Here is a 23425-nt window from a genome sequence, read left to right on the forward strand (position 1 = left end):
ATTTCGTTTAAATTTCTATTTAATTATATTGAATTTAAAAATTAGGAGAACTAAAATGGAAGGTTTGAAGATACAAATACTGCAAATAAACAAAATTCAAATTACATCCAACAAAGTAGTATTTTTAATGTGTAATTCAATGAAAACCATACAAGTATATATATATCAGCTGTCCCATCGGCATTTAGGCTTATATTTTAATTACACAAATTGATTTTTAAAATAACTCAACTTTGAAGTTTGCCATTCGGAAGAAGAAGAAGAAATGATTACTCAAAGATTATCCATTTGGCGTGTGGCCTCCCCAAGTCCACCAATAAATCAAACTTTTTATATTAATGCCTCTTCTTTCTATTTGAATTTTTTTTATAAAAAAACAACTTATAGCTCTTTTTTTATCGTAAATATAACAAATATGACAAGTAATTAATGATATTAAATAACTATCAAATAATTATCAAACAACTATGGAAAGACTATCGTAATTTTTCTTTTATTATTTTTGTAAATGTCCCTTTTATTTATTGATTTTCTTGAAATTTAATTTCATTTAAAATTACTCAAGATTTTCTTTCTCTGATGCGTTTAAACATTTTTCAATTTAGATCTTATTATAATAATAATAAGATATTCTTTAAATTAATTAAAAAGACAACGAACCATGTGTCAAAAATTAATTTATTTATTAAGTTGATTTTTTTTATTTTTAATTTGATAAAATAGGCTTGTCACCCACTATGAAATTTAAAATAAACGTAGCCTATATTATTTGGTACATCATAATTGGGTTAACATTCTAGATTGTTATTTTTTTTAGTACAATACAAGATCGAAGATTCGAACGCACAAGATTTCTTAATATAAATCGACTCTCAATATTTTTTAAATCACTTTGAAATATGAATGGTTTTAGTAATATATAACAGTTTTTTCCATAATTGTATATAGAGTGCTAAACTATAGTAACATGAAAAAAAAAAAAAAAAAAGCAATCAACACATCAACATTTGTTAACCCAGTTTGATGAATAAACATCCTATATCTTGGGGGTTGTTTGTTACGATTGTATTAATCACAATTACAATAAGTGTTGAATACATAGTTATGACGGGAGGAACAACACTTATACACTATTATTACCGTACTGTCCTAGAATTATTTCAACAGAATGATCATATTATAACATAATAATCATAACTATTTAGAGGGTGTGGCAAAACTCCCCCTTAATTGTATAACATAATAATCATATCTATTTAGAGGGTGTGGCGAAACTCCCCCTTAATTGCAATACTAATCAATGATGTACTCAACTTCAACTCTAATTAACTGAAATTTTCTTCTATCAATTTTTCCTCACTACAAGAAATTTGGCCTTTAATGTCGGTTTAAAACCGACATTAAAGGCCTTTAATGTCGCTTAGCAACCGACATCTTTGCGAGCGTTATTAAAGGGCTTTAATGTCGGTTGGGCTTCAATGTCGGTTTATAACCGACATTAAAGACATCTTTAATGTCGGTTATAAACCGACATTAAAGCCCTTCAATGTCGGTTATAAACCGACATCTTTGAAGGTGTTATTGAAGGCCTTTAATGTCGGTTCATCTTTAATGTCGGTGGATAACCGACATTAAATATGTCTTTAATGTCACTTATGATACATCTTTAATGTCGTTTTTCCACCGACATTAAAGATGTCTTTAATTTTTTTTAACCGACATTAAAGCTGTCTTTAATGTCGTTTTTTCAAATTTATTTTTATTAAATCCTTGCATTATTGTCCATTTTGTATGACACCAAATAGTTAAAAATGAAATCTTTTACTTGTACATATAAAAAATGAAATCTTAATAATGTGACATTTATATACAACTTGGATCCAAACACAGAAATTATGAAGCTTAATTATTACACTGATCATCCTTTGGAAAAAAAAAAAAAGAAAGAAAGAAAAAGAATATATTGAGACCATTTCTTCTATTGCAGTCATTTGTTTAGTGATAACTCCCTGTAAAAGACATCAAGATGGGTGAATTGATAAGTAACAATGTTATGACCTAGTTGCTAGTAGAAATATCAAAATATCAAAATATCAGAACAAACAATCTCTCTTCTCATTAACATCTCGTCGATGTGGACCTGCCATTTCTCAAAACAACCCCATATAAATGGTCACAACAAAGCAAGGAATCTTTTCATGAACATGTAAAGCATAAAAGAAAACATATTGTTACGATAATAATAGGATTATTCTTTCTTTCCCAACCAGGGGCCGGAATTTTTTCCCCTATTTTTAACAAGACACAGAGACTATCATCTAAAGATGCAAAACTCAAACGAGATATATATTTCTAGGTGAGCTCATCCAGTCATATAATCTGACCATTCAACTATTTTTCTTTTATTCTATTAGCAACTTTTTCTCGTTGAAAAGTAGAAACCAAGGCAATCTAATATGGGCAAGGTAACTATACTTCACATATCCAAACCAGCAAGATTTGCTAGTGGGGTTGGCCTTAGAGTTGGACAAGTCAAGATACTGCATGCAGAGGAAAGATCAAGATGCTCAAAAATCAACAAACCTGAGCAGGGAGAAAAATATGATGATGCTCAAAAAGCTAGAATCATGGAAAGGAATAGCAGAGCTCATCTCAGAAGTCCTCCAAAATAGCAAAGAGGTCGGAATTGATATAATCGTTATCCACCAGACTCACCAAGTAGTAGCTGCTCTGTATCTGAAACAAATAACATAGCTTCGTCATCAATAATAATCCTCCACATACCTTCTCATCTTCTATCATTATATATATTAATAACCTTGTAGATAAAACAACATTTAATCTTTTTACTAATTAAGCCTTTCAATCACACATAACATTGGATGTTATTTTTTAGGAAATATTAAACCAAAATTAATTGAGCACTGAAAAGATATAGCAAGTGTACCAACCTCATCAAGCAATTTTCGGGACCAGTCGCCCTCAGGATACAAGGCAGCCCATCCCCTTGACCAAATCTCAAACGCCTCATCTTTCCACACAAGAAAACTGGCAGGATCGACAACGGTTGGCTGGATGATCTCTTTGGCTGGGAAAACTCCCCATGTTACAGCATTCACATCCTTTTGAGTGACGTTGGATACCCAAATTCCTTCCTTATTCACCGCCATGTAGGTGAGAGATGGAAGGGCCCTGCATTTGTCAACAATAGCATCCAACTTTTCCCTGGAACAGAAAAACTCAATGTACGCCTTTTGATAAACGTAACCTCCTGGCCCACCCCATCCTGTAAATCATTATCAATCATCCCAACATTGGTCAGATTACTAAACATTTTGCCACCATTTAGCACAGATTTCAGAAGTTAGAACCTAATGAGATCACTACAAAAAGAGTAGAGACCAAGTGTTGAATTTTCCAACAAGAAAATAATAATTCCCCTACACTACACAAGGGCGACTCATGCATGATGATTGTATTGTTAAGATGTTATATTCGTGGTTAAAGTTTACATACCATCTACACGTGTTTCATCCCTTCAAATGACCATTAACTGTCTTTTGACAGATGGGCCCTATACAGGTTTCTGATTTCAAGAAGAATATGAATAGAAACTGAAGTGGGCTTCATTCCCTTGGGGATATTAAATTTACTCCCTCCAATATGTAACTTGGCAAATAATATATTGTCTTTCATTTTTATTAATATCTAGTTCAGTTTTTGTTTTGAAGTACTTTTCCTACTTTTTCAAACACTTGGTCAGTTGGGCTGTCAAAAAAGTTAATTGTACAAATGCATTAACTTGTATTTACCTACGGAAGGAGAATCAGATCTTTCTCCATTAACTGCTGGTTGGCTGTTGATAGAAAGAAAGCCTTTCATGTTAATTTTCCCAAGCTGTTCACTTATCATCCTTGTCTCAGCCTGAAGACCTTCTAATTCAGACCACGGACTGCTTCTCAACTTTCCAAGGCAGTACTTCATAAATTTCTGATACAAAAAAAGTCTAAACATTACTAGTTGATCGCTAGCAGTTGTAACAAAATTTCTCTACGCTCTTGGTTAGGAACAGTACCTCATAAACATCTTCAATGCTTTTCAATGGGAGTGCCCATTCCTCAAGAAGCTTCTTGTCACGTGCCCGTGGCCGCATAAACTTAAGTGGAAAACAAAGCAAAAATAACTCTGATTAAACTTCTAACAAATCATCTAACCAGCTTGGCAATAATAACACTAAAAACTAACACGTTATTTGGGGGCAAAAGTCTACCAAAAGCTTCCAACAGGAGTTGTTACTGACTTTCTAGAAAATTATCTTTTCCTAAAATCATAAGCTTCATTCGACTCAACAGAATTATATTGTGATTATGTTATGGTGTCAGACTAATCAAAGACAATTTTTAAGTCCTGAATTAATGTAGATGTTTTCTGGCGGTCAACAAGAAGTCGGATGTAAAAGGAAATCTCCTCCCTACAGCTCTCTCTCTCTCTCACACATATAACTAATATAAACATAGAGCATGTATTAATGAACGGCACTCACAAAGATTATGTATTAAAAGTTCTAGTTCGTTATTCATACCTGATAGTCAGTCAATGCCCCATATGAAGGATTTCTAGAATCACTCCATCTACCATGGGGGTACTGGTCCCAACCTATGGTCCTTGATATGTAGCTTTGAGGACGATTAGCCCTGTAATCAACAACTAAATAGATCAGCTCTATCTCAATATTAACCTAGTGTAAAAAACAATTTATGCACCCAAAAACCATTAGGAATGCATCCTTGGTTTGCAATAAGCAGAAGAAATTACAAAGGTTCACAATAACTAAATCGACCAAAAACCATTAGGAATGCATTCTTTAGTTCACATTTCCATCCATCCTTACCTAAGTTCACAATAATGTATACTTTTTTGGATCAAATGAACTAAATCGACCAATGTTGTTTTTCCAATCTTCACATTCCTTTTCCTCTTCCTTTTTTCGGTCACTCAGTTTCCCCCTATCAATTACAAAGGTTTCTTTTCCATCTTATACTCTCTTTTTTTTAATATTTCTTTTTCTCTTTCTCTTTCTTTTTCTTTTTTCTCTTTTCTGTAAACAAGAGAAACTTCTTTTCTTTTATTTTGATCTTTTTTTCCTTCAATTTGTTTCAAACACACATAAATTTTCTTTCTTTTACTGCTTGAATACAATCTTAATGACACAATAAGTAATTTTCCTAATAGAATTATATTGCAATCATCCCAGAGCAAATACTGAGAACTTCGGGTAAAATGAATGACCCTGCGATCATAGCGAGACAAACAAGTTAAACATCTACTCTGACATGGTGAAGAAGCACATCCACAACATAACAAAGGAATAAAGAAAAAAGAAAAACCTAGGGCAAGAATTCTAGTAAAATGGATACATCAATACTTAACCCTTTAAGTTAAAACTAAACGTAGCAAGAGTCCAAATAGCGCACATAACGCAGGGATCAAAATAATATATCTAAAAACTCTCGCTTCCAAGCCTTCAAGTGATACATGATTGCAATATCTCTGACTTGAGCTCGTAGAACCCTCAATACCATAAGAAAGGAAAAGGAACCCAAAACCATTTTATCAAACCCTAATTAGATTTGACTGGACATAGATTAAAGGTGTAAGTTAAGACAGCAATTGCTTTGCAGGAACAAGTGACATCTACGTAAACCTAATCTTCGCCTAGGATATGCTCATCTACAGAAATTAACAACAAAACAACTTAGCAAGTAGTGTAAACTAAATTTGTCAGGTTGCAAAAGAAATATTATCAAGATTAGCATGCTTGTGAAATAGCATTTGACCAACTACACGAAGAATAACGTGCTTATATCAAGACCATAGATCTCATCTCACGTTGCCAACAAATACAGATCGCGAATCTGCCTCTTCTTTGCTTTCTTCTACAGCCGAACCAGCAGGATCTGTATAAGAAATTATAATCAGGCAGATTGAAGATGCTACAGTAGCTTCATACGAACTTCAAAATCAAGTTAGTCGAAGGTAATTCGAGATGGAGGTAAACCTTGAACGCCGACAAGTCGATTGATATCCCTGTGGTGGCGCGGCCAAAGCTTGTACGTGAACGTCGTCTGTGATGGTCGAATGTCGTCTGTGCGTGAACGTCTGGTGGTGGAACGTCAACCGAAGCTTGTGCGTAACATCATCTGTGCGTGAAATTGGCGGTCGACGAGCTTGGGTGGAGGAAGGACAGGAAGAAGAAAGGGAAAAAGAAAAGAAAGAACGTATGGGAGGGAAAGACGACCCTAGGGTTTTTGCTGAATTAAATTGGGGAAAAAAAGAGAGAGAAACCATTGACTTTTTACAATATTAAAAAAAAATTAAAAATAAGCTTTAATGTCACTTTTAAAAAAGGGAGAATGTTTAATGTCGGTTTTAAACCGACATAAAAGCTTCTGCTTTAATGTCGGTTTTAAACCGACATTAAACATCCGCTTTTTGAAAAGCGACATTAAAGTTCATTTTTCATTTTTTCCACCTGACATTAAAGCCCAGATTTCTTCTAGTGCCTTCTTTTTCTCCAAAAAGCGCCACCAAAGAACTTAGGTATTTATCCTTGATTCACACCGTCCCGAATCAACTCCATTAGGAAGTAGGTAAGATCTTAACCACTGGGTCAACTTTTAAGGAAAAGATCTTAACTAATGCCTTAACCAATTCTTTAAATAATATGTTGAAATAAAATAGATGGGACCATTCTCTTAACACATTTGGCTCTCAATATTCTTTTAGTAAATAAATATTAGTAAGTAATACATGACACACTAAAAAAAGAACCAGCATTCTCCTTTTATATTTAGTAGATAATGTTCAATAAAGAAAAGACTTATAATTGAGGGTAGCCTTAGGTAAGGTCCAAAATTATAGGCTAAAGGCGAAGTCAAAAAAAAAAAAAAAAAAAAAAGACTGTAATCTCTAAATGAGAGAGCTATCTTACTTTTATGCTTAGTTAAAATAGTTATTTATTGCCAATACGAGCTTTAACTTAACTGACATCTACATGAGAACAATAGGTTTGTGGTTCAAACCCCCCATCCCAAATTATACTTTAAGAAAACCTTAAAGAAAAGATATCTATTATATTAATTTAGGTAAGTGTGATGTACATTACACCGCTTCAAGTCAAGTCAAAAAATAAGAAATATGATTATGGACTAAATTGAATAAAAAATTAAATGATAATAAGCTTCTAAAAAAGAAAATTGTTCTAAATGACAAAATTACTGAAAATATTTATAAATATAACAAAATTGCATAATCGACCGATAATGAACATAAAAAATTATCATCTATTAATATTAGATGATAGTCGTTTATCGACTTATATTAATGATATTTTATTATATTTTGTAAATATATTTTTTTTTGTAATAAAATAATATTTAAAAAACTAGGGCGACTTGAGTCTTACAACGGATTTACCAAAAGAGAAAATTGAATAATTAGAAATTTGACGTCATGATGACCACGTAATGAATCCAATTTTTGTTAACTTCTATTTTGGATAGTAATCCAAACAAATTTATTCCACAAATTTCACTTTTATAATCCTTTTCTTTTTCAAATATAATAAAATTAATAAAAATGTTTATAAAATACTAGTAAAATATCACCGTCCAAATAAAAACAACTAACGGTGTATCTTAATCTATCACAGATAAACTGTGATATTATGTTATATTTGTAAATATTTTAAAAAAATTATTTATATTTTGATAACTAAGTTAAATCTAAAATTTAAATATACAGTCTCAATTATAAAAATATCATATGTGCAAAAATTATAAAAAAAAAAAGAAATTAATTAATTAATTAATAAATAAGTTAAAAAGATATATATTTGGTATTTATATTATATTTAAATTAATGATATTTTTATTGTTCTTTTTTTCTTAATATTATAGAGAAGTTTATCCGATCCGAAAATATATTAATATGCATATGAAAATTTAAGGATATAAATAAATGTTGGTTTTATTTTTTTCACGTTGTAAAATTGTTTAGTAAAAAACGTGTTCTAGGCGTGTGTGCGATTTTTTTAACAAAAAAAAGAAAAAATAAAATTTAAAAGCTAAAGACAAAAGGATGTTGAAAGAAATTATAAGGAAATTTCATTGGATAGAAGACAGATTAATTTTTAACATATATATATATATATATATATATATAGAGAGAGAGAGAGAGAGAGAGAGAGAGAGAGAGAGAAAGAGAGAGAATGAAGTGCTTGAATTGAATTTCAGAGAAATTTCATAAAAACGTGTAGGACTAGACTTATAACTCAAATCACCAACTTGACCCTTCTTGGAAAATTATGTGTATTTTAATAATTGACGTATTAAAATCAAATTTTAAATTTCAAATAATAATAATAATAATAATAATAATAAAATTATGGATATGATGAGTTGACCAATATTACTTTGGAATAAGTAACCTAAGCTTAATTAGAGTTAGCGGTATGAACTCATCTCTCCCTAACATTACAATTTTTGAATTTCTATCAAAATTGTTGTACTCATTTTACAAAAAAAAAAAAAAAAAAAAAAAAAAAAGTTCAAATACAACGTGTTTATGAATATACTAATCATGAGTGAATATACTACCATACAAAATAATTTGTTAATGACTAAACAATTTTGTTATGATGTTGTTATGCAAATATATAATTATTTATTAATTTTTAAATTTATTTAGTCAATGCAATTATTCTTGAAAAAGAATTGCTAACTTATTTTAGAAATATTGTTTATAATATAGAAGTTTAGAAGGCTTATATACACATTTTTCATGCATTATATATATATATGAAATGATATTTGGACATTGGTGTTATAGTCTGAATAGTTGAGTTCACATTTCTAGTAGTTGCGTTTTGTTCCCATGTTACAAATAATAAGAATATATGTACAGAAATGTCACTGTTATACATTTCAACAAGATCATACATTAGTATTCTTTTTGGTATATATTTTGAAATAGGTATTTTTATTTAAATACCTCTTCTAACATTGCTCGTTATATTAATAATGGTAATTGCCAAGTGTGAACAAAAATAAAATTTAGATTGGAAATAAAATATAACTGGGAAGCTTTGGCACAAAGGAACAAAATTTAGATTAGAAATGAAATTTAAAAAATTTGGATAAGATTGCACAAATTTTCTCAAATGATTAACAGAAAGGAAAAATAAATTTTCATAAACTGGTTTTTAGGGTTGGGCCTCAAAATATTTATTTGTAAAAGTTGTTTTACTTTTCTCATTAGATGTCTTCTTCTTCTTCTTATTATTATTATTATTATCTTAGTAGTAAATGTTATTTTTTAAAATGAGATATATACAAATACTACTTTCATAATTTCAATTTTTACATATTACAAGTTAGTACCAGTAGGGTGATAATCAAAACAAATATAACGTATGAAGTGATTGTAGCAACTATAAAACATGAGGATTTTCCGACGCACATCACCAAGAAATATACGAAACGTCAGAGAAAAATCTCTCGATGCATAAATAAATGTCCATCGAAATCAGGTTTGGGCAAACTGCGTCGAGAGAAACCTTCTTGATGTCAAAAAATGCAGCGTCAGGAGATCGTATGCAACTCACGGCATCGGGAGTCGTATATGATCTCCCGACAATTGATATTTATATGTCAGGAGTTTGATTTTTTTTTTTTTCAAATAATAGCTTCCACTATTACTTTTATTTTATTTTTTAATTTTTATAACCTAAAATTTGAATTCATTTATATATATGAACATTTGTATGGTATACATATTTCTATCAAGCAACACCTTCCTCCACAAAGTTTCTAATTTGTTGAATCCTCATATTTTTATTAGTTACTTAATTAGAAAAAAAATGTAAATGGTAGGGACAATTTTAAGATACTGGGAAAAAAAAAAGACCAAACTAGAAGGCATGATACACTAAACTAAAAGAGATGTCAATATTTGAAATTTTGACAACCCAAGAACAGTATCAAATTCCTCCTAACTGATTGAGTATAAACTTATAAATTTAACCATTGTTCTAACAACGCCATTCTGATAAGCTAAAACTTCTTTGCCCTTGATGCCCAAGAATCATCACACTTTTATATATTATTACCATTCTCAATACTATCTATTTTAAAAGTTTACCTTTTACGATAAATACTCTTCTAAAACACAATTACGGTATGCATATGCATACACTAGGTTTCATCAAAGTTTTGATTTCTACGATTTTGAAAATTTTCGAATTTAGTCTCCATCTCTAGTTTACAATTAGAATTTAGTTTATGATTTGATAAAACATTCATAAAAAAATATGAATCGTAGAAACTATTTATGAAAATTGTATAAAGCCATAAGGACTATTTATAAGATTTCATTAAAAAAAATGACTATATGAACTAAACTTAATTATTTTTTAAATTATAAAGACCAAATTTGTAATTTAACCTTTCTATTTCTAACAAATTTTCATATACTTCACTAGACCCGAGTTTTCAACGATTTATCAACTACTTTTTTCTTGGATAATTTATCCATTAATTTTATGGCCAATTTTTTAGAGTCAATTAATTTGAACATGCCTTTAATTCTTTCCAAAAGAAAAAAAAAGTTAAACACAATAACTTAACTAATCAAATATCTCATATTGTTCGAAAGTAAAAGATTCATAAATATGTGAACTTCATAACATAACATGTAGGAGTGAAAAACCATTTTGGTATCTATATACTTTCAATATTTTGATCTCTTATCTTTTAAAATGTCCGTTTTAGTCTCATTCAAAATGTTTAATTTGTTTTCACATTTTACATATACAAACCTAAGCTTCCCTTTAACCTCAACTCATAATGTAACTTATTACGATTACATGTGCTAAAAAAATGTCTTAATTTGTGGCAATGTAATAACTAAATAAAAAAAACACAAAACACCAACGTTATTCGAAAACATATAGTAATAACAAAGAAAAAGAAAGAATTGAACTAAAATTATAGGTTCAAATGATGAACGAGTATAAGTACATGCTAAGGAACAAGAAATATATGATTTATAAAAGTTAATCTCTCAATCTTTTAGGTGGGGAATCTCCTCAACAACCAAAATAAAATAGTTTGATTTTCAGTTGACCAAATGTAAGTAGACTAAGGGAGCAAGAATAGGATCAAGAACAACAACCCAACCACACTAGGGGAAAAAATATAAATGACAAAGACCAAGAAAAAGACCCCATAAATAGAGTCATAAAAAGGTGAGGAGGAAAGATGACATCAGTCACCGTGATGAAATAAGGATGACGCGCAACTATTTTATTCATAAAACATGTTTGGATTTTCTTTCACATTAATGAAAACAAAGACCTGCCTTTGTGCCATAAGTTCCAAAGTGTGGAAAAGGCCAAGAGATTGTAGAACTACATTCAAAATTACACAACTCAACAAAAATTCATCTTAATTTACAATAATACTAATAATTAATTGTTGACTTACAATAGATGTTACATGGAATTCATACAAGAAAAGTGGTTGTCTACTATGTTCGACTCAACAACCAAAACAAAAATTTATATTAGGGATTAAAACGTTTTAGTTCAATTATTCCCTCAACTATTATACTAAAAAAATAAAATTAGTTGACTGGATAGAGGTTAATCTTGGTTTATGGATCAAATATATCAAAATTTTAATATTTATTTTGTAGAAATGATTGATATGGAAGGCTTTGGGATAGTCCCATAAATAGGTCCATATACATTACGATGAACTAAATTAAAGGCCTTTGAATTGAATGTTTCAAACTTTCCTGAAATAGTTGCAATTAAATATAACAATTAAAAATATGAGTTCATGTTATAAATATTAGTCTATTACCTATAGACCATAAAAGTTTATTAAAAATAAAAGTCTATCGTTAATAAAAAATTTTATGTTTTTGCAAAATCTATAATTTTACAATATTTCTAAAAATGTTCTATATACTTAATTATTCCTAAAGGTAAAAAATGTTACAGGTTCGGAACCCATCTATTTGTGTGTGTGTTTGTATGTATATTTTGAATATTTGGCCTAAATTATTAAAGATTAATGTGTGAATTTATGAAATAGATAGTATGTCAATGATGCATCACAATAGCGTATGTAAAGACACGTTGGTAGGCATTACATGAGTGCACTTTTCTTCTATTTCTTTCTTCTTTTTTCTTTTTTCTTTTTTCTTTTTTTTTTTTTTTTTTTTTTTTGATGGTAGGAATAAGAAAGCGAACAGGTGATTTTTTGGTATAAATTATATATAAATATATTGAAACTAACGGTAAGATGGAGAATCAAAATTTCTTCTCTTAAAATATTAGAGAACAAAGCAACATAATATGTCATCTCTCAACTAGCTAGATTAGTAAATACACACCACTCTCATCATATCTCCAAATCAAAAGGTATTATTAAAAACATAAAGTAGACAAAGCTAGTGTCAATCAAGAGAAGAACTCACAACAAGAACCAAACGTATAGAATAGAAGGCTAGAAAAAGTCTTCCAATTGTATCATTAAGAAAAGGGGAAATTAGAGAGCTTCTAACCAAGAACTCCGAAGGGACGCACATATATATGGCATTGCACCATAAGATTCTCTTTTGAGAGCTTTGTTTCCGCCTTGAAGGTTAGTAAAAGTTGCAGCCATACCATCAAACCAATGAACTAAGTTCGTATCAGGAAAGGACAATCGACGGAGAAGAACATACATCTAGACAGACATGCTTGAAACAATTTTTGTCCAATAAATCATATGTTCAATTCTTAAAATTAATTATTTTATACTATTTGTTTTCTTTTATCATTTGTTTATATTTATTTTTAAAAAATTATCAAAATATAAAATTTTACAAAATATAGAATAACAATAAAAATTTTAGTTGCTTTTTCTTTATTTTTCACACACACACATGTTATCTTAATCTTAAAATTCAAATCTTTTATGTTCATATGGTATTTCAAAATTCAATTTATGATTTTTGTTCCTTGTAAATAACGAATTTCATAATATATAAATTTTTTTCATTAAGATATCATTTAGATTATCTATAATATTTTAAATTTACATAATAATTTAATATTTTACATTTACATCATAATTGATTTAAATATTTCACATTTACGTAATAATTGATTTAAATTTGAAAAGCATTGTTTAAAGAAAATGAAATTAATTTGAAATAAAATCTCAAATCTAATTTTAACACCAAAACATTAATAATAAAAATATTTTAATGAACTCCATATATTTTTATTTTTTATCTAATAAAATTATATTTGATAAATTTAAATAAATTCCATATTATTTTTTATCTAATTGAGTTTAATTTAAACTTAAGAAAATTAGGAAATTTGTTGAAAGAAATAACATAATTATCAAACAAAATTTTGTTTTTGTTTCTTTTTTCAAAAGATAACTAACATAGTTCTGTTGTTCTAAAAAAAGAGAGAGGAACATGAAACAACAAAGGACAAGAAACGATTAGGCTAATTGTGCGTATCTAACACACAAAGCAAATCAACTTAAATAAGTTTGCAAAAGTTCTCTCTCTTTTTTTAAATTCCACGCGAAACTTCAAGAAATCGAACTCAATTTACTGAAACACAGCACTCGAAACACCTAAATAAGTAAATAAAAAGTCACCATGAAATAAAAGACAATTAATATAATTAAAAACAATTATTTCAGATTTCTCATAAAAAGTGTAACGAAGCTATTCCCAAAGTAAAATCACCAGCCATTTTCCTGATACATTCGACAGTTGCAACACTGAGAAATTGGTAATCTAACCTCTATTATATTTGCTGCTTCCCCATCCAAAAGTCCGATTGAAAGTGAGGAAGACCTACATGATTGTTTAAGGAATCAAAAAGATGTTTATAAACGATAATCAATAAATAGACCTTCCTGTGTTTTCTTGGCTATTGTACAACCCTCCGGTTGAGTCGTCCCACTGAGATATTGGTAATCCAACCTACGGAGATCAACGGTGTCGAGCCTTGTAGACAATTAAGTAGTTCCACTTGTCTCAAGGTTTTCTCATTCCATCATTTTTTTAATCGGTCAATTCTGTACGGAAGCAACACCAAGGTGAAGGCAAAAGATTTCCATTCACAGTCCACTGCAACAGAAAATTACAACTCAGGATGGGGAGAATTTGACTGAAAGGAAAGGGGAAAAAAACAGGCTATACATTTACATAGTTATTCAACGTTCCAATTACTTCTATAAATTTGGAGGACTTGGGATGAGAAAGGGCAAGAGAAGAAGTCATCAAGCATTACTAGGTATTAAAACATTCTTCAACTTCAGAGTACGCAGAAGGAACAAAGATCGACATTGTTTAATAACTCTAAAATGGTAAACAATTAAGAAAATATGGGACTCAAAATTTTCTGATCATGGCATGAATTTAAAAAGCCAACAAATTATTCGAAAACGAATAAGAAAGGAATCCCAAACACAAATGGGAGTGTTAGGTGGGCGGGCTTGTGGTACATAATCGCACGGATTTTCTCTTTTGTGATAGAAAGGAAGATAAAGTTCTAACTGATAGAGTTTTCAAGTTAGTCGAACAATTCCCACAGTTGATATCCTACCTGTATGCGCACAAAGGCCAGCTTTTGAATAAACAACCCTACAAACTGGATTAGGATTTTCACGTCAACGGCAGGTTCCGGTTGGACAGAACCATCTCCCAAGGTTGAATCCAAATTTCGGACAATGCCATCTCAAGGTTGCATATTGATCCTACCAGAACTACATACTTTGCCAATTTCTTCCTCTACTGCTTTGAACTTGATCTGCCTATATATAACTCTCTTACCATGTCTCTCATATATGATGGAAAAAAATGCAAAACAATTTCTAAAATGTAAAATTTAGACACACATGGAATGATAACCTATAGAAGAAAAATGATTCACATGTCACCAATAGATTACAAGGAACATAAGAGGAATCCATCACCTCAACATGAAGAAACAACCGGCCAATATAATAAGAATAAATAAAGCAAAAAACAACACAATTTTTTTATCCAGCTAGCAATTGTTCACTAGCTACCTGCATTCTATATCGTGATGTTTGGAAGTTAAAATTCAGTATTTCACCTCTATTCATTTTCTTATCGCACACTAAAGAAGTGATATTTCTTTGATGGATGAACTAAATTTTAGTCACAGAGAAACTTGATTTAATTATCTAAGATTCCATCAAATTATTAAATATATGAACATAGAAGATCTAGATAGAAAATATTTAAATAGAGCATATAATAGCATTTAAATTATCATAAAAAGGGCATTTACTAGTTAGCTTTATTCAAAAACTTGTATCTACAACAATCCTATAGCCTTTAAAAGTTTGCATTTAATACAAAATATTCTTTATCAGTAGAAGTGGCAGTTACATATGAAGCAAATTTAAAAAAATTGAAGAGTAATGTGACGCCTAAGCTGAGTAACTACACATCAAATTCCCTTGATGGGTATGAAAAATTATTGTTCCCTAATGTAGTATTTTGTCCAACGTCGTCCTACGAACAATTATTACTCTAATGAGGAAAATTGACATAATTGCGCAAAAACGTCACCTCAACATATGCACATTAAACTTCGAAAAACAAGGAAATTCTCGAGCATTGAACAGCTACTCAATTAAAACGCGCACAATAAACCTGACATTTTGCTATCAAAATTTTAAAGATTCAACCCAAAAAGTAAAATATCACCATCACTAAGCCACGAGAAGGGGAAAAAGGTTACTTTACACAGTGAAATCAGAAATTTTAGGATCTAAAACTATTGTGATGGGGAAATTCATTCAGCCAATTTAAAATAGTGTGGCGTGCAAAGGTCTTAAGATTCAACGAATAGCGATTTCCTACAAATACAAAAAGAAGAAGAAAGAAAAAGGCTAATAGGCCTTGCTATTTTACAAATTACGTAATTATAGATAGGTTTCTTCAATTAACTAATGCATTGTAAGTCATAGTAATCATAAAAACATGACCGGAAATTAGATTAGAAAATTCTCCATTATTAATACAGTAATAACAATGGCATTCATTTTCTAGGTAACATAGGGAGTATTAAATTTAACGAGAGAAGCTCCCATCAGCCATACTCTAGGAGAAAACAGACACCGATGTTATGAATTTAAATCAAAAGCATGCGCGTAATAATAATAAATTAGTACATCAAATGACAAAGAGTTTAACATGAGAAACAAAAAAAGTGTAGCGCGAGAGAGAGAAAGAAAGAGAGATACCGATTAGGAGAGGACCAGCCTATACTGTGTAGGCTTGAGAGAGGTCCCGTTATACAGTATTCTCTCACGATCGTGGCCATAATACCGGCCAGTGAGCAACATGAAAAGCAACGCTTCTAAAGAAACAACACTGCAGAAATACGATTCATACAATTCTGAGTCCAATAACCATTTCACTAATCCATAAAAGAATATAAAATCTAAAACAGAAAAAATCGATGGAGAATAATTGTGAAACTCGATCCGTTTAACGAATCTGACAGAGAGAGAAGTGAGCACGCAAAAGTATTGGTATACACTTTATAGCAACTGCCTCTGGGTGCTCACTCTCTTCTGTCAAATTATCCAAGGGACGGTGAAGGACTAAACAAATTCAAGAACGATAAACAAATATTTTCAGCAAAGAATCTTTCACATGTATAACGGAGACAAAAAAAAAAAAAAAAAACCGCGTATACACATAGAAATCCGCAGAGCGAGACGAGAGAGAGAGAGAGAGAGATCGGAATCATCCGATAATGATGAAGAAGACGATAAGAGCCAGATCCAGAGTATGAAACAACATAAAGCCGCTCAAAATTCAAATCATCAACATAATATTTCATGAAGGCACAGACATTTTCTGAAGATACCGGAAATTAATTAGGGTTTTTAGGTTCAGTACGAAATAAATAAGCAATTAAATAAACCAAAAAAAAAAAGGAAAAAGAAAAAACTCGATTCTCTCTCCTCCATGCAGGACGTCGGTAACAGTGCCGACAACACGTAATCAAAAGCTTCTGAAGACAAATCAAACAGTGCCGCGAGTCGGCGACGACGGCGACCGTCGCAACCATTCTTCAAAAACAAGAATATAAAACGGGAAATCGATATGAACAGATGAATCAAAACAAACAAAATAGAAAAAAAAAAAAAAAGAAGAAGAAGAAGAAGAAGAAGAAGAACAAAACAAGAGAAAAAGAAGATCGATCCAATCCGACCGATCGATGAGCAGTGAGGTTGGGATGGAAATGATCTAATCAGTTAAATCAAAATCTCCCACTCGCGGTTTGTTTTTATTGCGGAGGAAACACACAATGGATCGAGATCTTTCAGGACGCAAACAAAATTTTAAAAAAATGGAAATAAAAAGGAGGGGAAATCAGGTAGTTCGCTCACACTGATATTGTGTAATCAAATGAACTATGTACATACGTGTCAGTAGAGAAATGGGCGGAGATGATTTGTCGAGGGTACGTGTTGGAGGAGTACGGAGGGTTGTTAGTGGGAGTGAATCCTGACCGTAGATTTTGGTTTAAAAAGAGAGGGGTGAATCCCCGCCGTAGGATCATTATCATTAGGGTGGGGCCAGCAGATATTTCTCACCGCGTTGGAGAATGGTATAATTGGAGTGCGTAGGGCCAGCCAACACCAACCAACCTCAAATAGCTTATGTTATTGTAATCTAATCTCAATTTTAATTTTTGTGTTTACCCAAATTGTAATCTCAATTCTCACTTCTGCACCCTTTAGCTTTGTCACAATATCAGTTTCATATACACCGTTTAGTTCTTCATTTATTAATTTATTGAATCTTTTTTTTTATTTTTATCGAATTATAAATATTAAATTTCTAAGTTTTATATCATGGTTAAATTACAAGTTAAGTTTGTTCTTTGTTATTTGAGTTTAGATGTGTACTTGATCTTTAAATTGAGATTTCTCTAATCAACCATTGAGCTTTAAATTTTTGTTAATTTTTAATAAATATTCAAATTTTATTTATTTGTATAGAGAATTCTTGATTTTTAAAATGTATGTTTATTAGATCATTCTAACATTTCTTTTTTTTTTTTAGTTCATGAAGTTATATGTAAAGTTTGAGGGTTTAGGGTTAGATGAGACTGAATTTTAATTTTATCTTTAATAAATAGATTACCCTAATATAAAAAAATATATCTAAACACAATTGTTTTAAACGATCGATGAAAATATTTACAAATATAGAAAAAAGTTATTTTTTTATATACAATAGAGTCATATAGATATCTATTAGTGTCTATCATTAAAGTAATATATGTCTACTTCGATCTATAAAAAATATAAACCGAAATTTTGCTGTATTTAATTTATAAATCTTTTGCTATATTTGAAAATATCTAACTTTTTATATATCATTGATTCATAAGATACAAAATCATAAGTTAATAGAGGTCAGTATAATATATTTTCAAAGTTTTGAAAAATATGAAACTAATTTAATTTATAATCAGAAAATCTTTTTCAAAAGAAAGCTAAAAGAGGAGAATCATACTACGCACCGAAACATTTCAACTAGAGGGATAATTAAACTATAATTTGAAAGTTGACATAGATAGTGGGTATTTTTCTATAATCCATATACTATAAATTGACACAAAACATGAAGTTATTATGGATCATAAGATATTTTAAATTAAAATTTTTGAATTATATAATCACATCGAAAGCTTTGAATTACATGATGATGAACTTTAGGTTATATTCAATAAATCCTAACCATCAGATTAATAAATTGGTAATGGGACCAGAATATGAATATAAACTAATTAAAAGGGACAATGGGTCCATATGTGTTTGTATATATACACTCAATTTAACCAATTGCTTCACATAAAGAAATATTGAAAGCTTCTTTTTTAAAAAAAAAAATTAGTGATGAAAGCTTTTTAATTGAAAACGTATGGGAAGACATTTTGCAACTACTTTTGCTTTTTTATTTTAGAAAATATACTCGGAACCAATAACTATATCAATTTGAACTTTAAACTTTAGATTTATATAAATTTAAACTTCAAAACTAATAACAGTATGAACTTAAACGATTGTATCAATTTAAACTTCTAGTTATGTTTTATTTGGAAACGTATGAAAGTTAAAAGTTTTTATTGATATACTTATGTAAGTTCGAGATTTAATTTAATATAAATATTTGATTTGTAGTTTAGGGAGTAAATTGACGGTTGTCCTTTTTGTTTCGGTAAGAGAAACTAATTATTTTTTATTTTATTTCAAGCAATCACTAAATTTGTATAATTTTAAAGTATGTCGATGAATTGATGTTTTTGCCGAGTAGAAATTAAGGATGGTGGGATTTAAACCTAAGACATCTTAGATCCATATCACATACATAACTAAAGTTTTTATGGTTGAACAAAACATGTTTGGTTTCAGTAGTAATTGACACGACCTCTCGTCCTAGAAGTGGAAAACTCGAATTGTATTAACTCATTGTTATTAAAAAAAAAAAAAGTTCTTATTAGCTGATAAAAAGCTTTGACCTATTCTTTATTTGAAAATATAAACATATGAGTACGGTTTATGATGGGATTATACCAATTTTATAATCTATTGATTTATTGTCCCTATCAAACTTATATAATGCTTTAAATCAACGATCATATTATAAAATAATTAAGATCAAAAAGTCTTCTTGGGTGATTACTTTTAAGAATTACAATTTAGGTCTTAGGTTTGTGCGTGTGATTATTTGGTCCGAAACTTTAAAATGTATACTATGTTAATGAAGTAGGTCTAAATTTTGTTTTTGCCAATCCGAAGAGTTGCTAATATATCTTTATATTTTTTCTTATACATCCAATAAATTACTAAAATTTTAATTTGGCAATAGAATGTTCTCAACCTATTTACCATTTATGAACCCATATACTAAGTTATTTTTTATACTTTAAACAAAATATTGGTGTTACTTTGACATATACTTCATCTATATGCACTTAGTTATTATCATTATGAAATAGACTCCTCTTTCATTTATTTATTTTTTCACCTCGGTTTTTCTCTTTCACCGTTATTCTTTAATTCGGGATAAATTATAAAATTCATATTTAAAGTATACAATAGTAGTTATAATTATATTCTCAAACTTTTGGTAGCAACAATTAGACCACTTAACTTTCAAAAAAATTTAAATTAGACTTTTACACTCATAATGATTGTAAAAATCGGATTCTCAAACTTATATAATGAATAAAATTTATACAATAATATAAATTTGAAGATTTAATTTCAAATTTTGGATAAATTTGATAGCTCAAATTTTAATTTTGAAAGTTTAAGAGTATAACGATAAAGTATATTTGATCGTACCATTGACCTTTATATCGATAAATTATACCATTAACCATCGTTAGAGGTAGTTTTTACAAATTCCTTTTCATTAATTCAGAAGATCGTACCTAACGATAAATTATATCTTAATTTGTTGAGCTATATAGTTTGGATTGAGAAAATCAAACGATGTATTTATGTGTGTATATGTACATTCATATGGATATTAATAGACATGTATATATGTCGAGTTGGGTCAGGTTGGAGGAAAAATATGGACCAATGACAAAAATTGAACCTATCAATTCGATATACAAGGGTCAACCCAATCCAAAAATTCAAGTTGGGTTGGCAAGTTGACTTTTTTTAATTATATTGTTTTTCAAATTTTTATATTGGTCGTTATACAAGTGTAAAATTTTAATTTTCATCATTTTCCTAGTCTTACAATCCAAATTTTCATTTTTTTTTCAAATTCCATGTCTAAAGTAATGTAAGAAATGATACACGGTCGTATATATGATATATATAACCGGATCGGTAATCCTGCAATTTTTTTTTCAGTTTTTAATCCAACCTAACAGTAATTGAATTGGGTAATGGGAATTGGTGGGATTAGTAGTTTTTTTTTTTAACATCGTAGATAGATATTAATATAGTGGCTCTATTATCATAAAGGGGTCAGCTTTGCAGCATCAAGATGGGGAGCCACTAAATTAATAGCCAACAATATTTGAGCACCTGGGACCACCCTTTCCATTTTTCTTTTTTACTATTTTTACTGAAAAATGGGAAATTAATGCAATAAAATATCTATCTCAAATGCTATTTTAATATTTTCCCCAAACTTTATATAATTACTGTTACATTGACATATTTGGTCACCACTCCGCCAAAACCCTTTCCTTTCCACATCTACCTTTTAAAGTCTCTTGTTTAGGGTTGAAAGAGACTCCCCCTCTTCTTTCTCTCTCTTTTTTCCTTCTTAATTCATACACACATTTCAAAATAGTTAAATCATACATCAAACCATTTTTTAAGGAGTCTCCAACACCATAACTTCTCAAATGGTAATTCAATTTAACGTATTCTTTACTTAAACACACGTTTAATTGTTTTGAGTCTTGATGAGATCCAACGCATTGATGTTGGTATGATTTCCAATCACTCATTAAATTACAAATTCAATTTTGGTCCTTGTGATTTTATCGAATCATAAAAACTAAATTATACTTTTTCTAACTTATAAAGATCAAATAGGATATTTAACGTTTGAAAATTCTAATAGCGTAAATTTTTAACTAATTAATAGTTTATCCATGTTCTAATTGTTTTTCCACGGTTATCTCTGTGTCTAAATATAATTCTTTTTTAATTGTAAAAGTTAATATTAGTGGTCATTTATTTTCATAACTTCAAAGTAAATATTTTATTTTATAACGTGTCACTAATTTTTACGGTGCTATATCTTGAAAATTCAATCTTTTTACGACAACATTGTCTCGAGCCCTTAAGCTATGTTATTTAAAAAACATATAATAGACTACAAACCAAAACTTGATATTAGAAGCATGCAAGGAGAGAGGACACTTTGATCATCTCCCTTTCATCAATCATGCCCCCAACTAAATTTGAATAAATTTTAAAGCATATTGATGGCTTGATTTAGAAGAGTTCACCTACGCTTAGCTTTCTTCTTCTTTTTTTTTTTTTTTTTTTTTTTTTTTTTTGTTTAAATACATCACATAACTAAATCCAAAAGTAGGAGTATTGAAGAGAAAAAAATTGTTACATTATTAAGAAAAAGGTTTTGTTTTTAATTAGGCTTTCTATATTTAGAAGGTTGGATAAAACTAAAATAATAAAATGTTATGGTAAAAGTTGACCTTTCGTACATGAATTGATACAATAAATTTGAGAAGAATATAATGTGTTAATGTGATATTGGCACATTTTAACTCAAACCCCCCAACTACATTTCTGTAAATAGAAATGATGATCAAAAATAGTTTTTTTTAAAATAATAATAATAATAAAAGAGGTAAAAAAAGGAAGGTGAATTTATGAGAAGAGTGTCAGGTAGATAAATTAATGGAAAGAAAGTGGAAAAGAAAAAAATATTTTATGGGAAGCAGAGACCACGCTATTAAAGGGGCAGTGATTATTCCACATATCCAACCTTCCTTAATTTAACTACTCCATATGAAAATTAAATAAATAAATAATTAGGTAACCTTTTTTTAGTTTTTTTTTTTTTTTCTTCTTCTTCTTCTTCTTCTTCTTGTTTAAATAAACAAATAAAAATAATTGTAGGGAAAAAGAGCTTTTTAAGGTTTTATTTGGGGTTCGATAATGGCTATGGAGATGGAGATGGACCACTCTCTCAACTACTCATCGACTATTGTATCTATAGCCTCTCTTGAAATAATCGGCCATTCTTTATTTTCTTCAACAAAGAATCTTTTTATTTCCCCCATCATATTACAATAACATATATATATATATATATATATATATATATATATATATATATATATATATATATATATATATATATATATATATATATATATATCAACCTTATTACTTGTTTATTTTCTTCTTAGTTGGGTAGTTTTTCGAGTTTGGCTTTTGAAAATTTAAACGTGCTTTTGTCAAGATGAGTTTAATTCAACCCTAATTAACATGACATTCTAGTTTAGAGAATAAAAGTACTTTTGATCCCACATCCTCCGGTCTTTGTATTGAAAAGTAATTTTCATCATTCTTATTCTTAAATATAGAAATTTAGAGATAAAAATGATGTTCGTATGCTTACTTTTCAAAATTTATAAACCGAAGTTCTTCTTATTTTTTTTGTTTTCTAAAGTTAAGTCCACAGATATTACTCTTACGTCCAATTTTTTTTCGAAAATTAAAACTTATACATTTAAAGAAAAATGCATACATTAAAATTGAAGCAAGACAAATAGTTAATCTTA

The 23425-nt window shown here is 29.5% G+C and overlaps 1 protein-coding gene, 1 long non-coding RNA gene and 1 other non-coding gene across 6 annotated transcripts; all 3 read right to left on the reverse strand.

Moving 5' to 3' along the window:
- Positions 1-1852: 1852 nt before the first annotated feature.
- On the reverse strand, positions 1853-6167 carry LOC127148468 (methylenetetrahydrofolate reductase 2-like). 3 transcript variants are annotated; one of them, XM_051082177.1, is made up of 9 exons: positions 6059-6167; positions 5890-5957; positions 4892-5290; positions 4583-4694; positions 4076-4156; positions 3813-3990; positions 2952-3286; positions 2584-2736; positions 1853-2009 (listed from the first exon to the last, which is right to left on the reverse strand). In XM_051082177.1, the coding sequence occupies exons 5-8, from the start codon at positions 4151-4153 to the stop codon at positions 2653-2655; spliced, it is 675 nt and encodes a 224-aa protein (XP_050938134.1). In that variant the 5' UTR covers positions 4154-4156; positions 4583-4694; positions 4892-5290; positions 5890-5957; positions 6059-6167; the 3' UTR covers positions 1853-2009; positions 2584-2652. The 3 variants fall into 3 exon arrangements, with proteins under 3 accessions (XP_050938134.1, XP_050938135.1, XP_050938133.1); XM_051082178.1 differs by lacking the exon at positions 4892-5290; XM_051082176.1 differs by lacking the exons at positions 5890-5957; positions 6059-6167 and having other exon boundaries at positions 4892-5816.
- A 7583-nt stretch (positions 6168-13750) lies between these two features.
- LOC127148469 (uncharacterized) lies at positions 13751-17869 on the reverse strand. 2 transcript variants are annotated; one of them, XR_007819470.1, is made up of 3 exons: positions 16356-17506; positions 14684-15762; positions 13751-14205 (listed from the first exon to the last, which is right to left on the reverse strand). It is a non-coding gene; the product is annotated as an uncharacterized LOC127148469 (long non-coding RNA). The 2 variants fall into 2 exon arrangements; XR_007819469.1 differs by having other exon boundaries at positions 14684-17869.
- MIR156D (microRNA MIR156d) lies at positions 16603-16703 on the reverse strand. The gene has a single exon (NR_120729.1). It is a non-coding gene; the product is annotated as a microRNA MIR156d (primary transcript).
- Positions 17870-23425: the final 5556 nt, after the last annotated feature.

This window comes from Cucumis melo, chromosome 3, assembly GCF_025177605.1.
Source record: "Cucumis melo cultivar AY chromosome 3, USDA_Cmelo_AY_1.0, whole genome shotgun sequence".
Lineage (NCBI taxonomy): Eukaryota > Viridiplantae > Streptophyta > Magnoliopsida > Cucurbitales > Cucurbitaceae > Cucumis > Cucumis melo.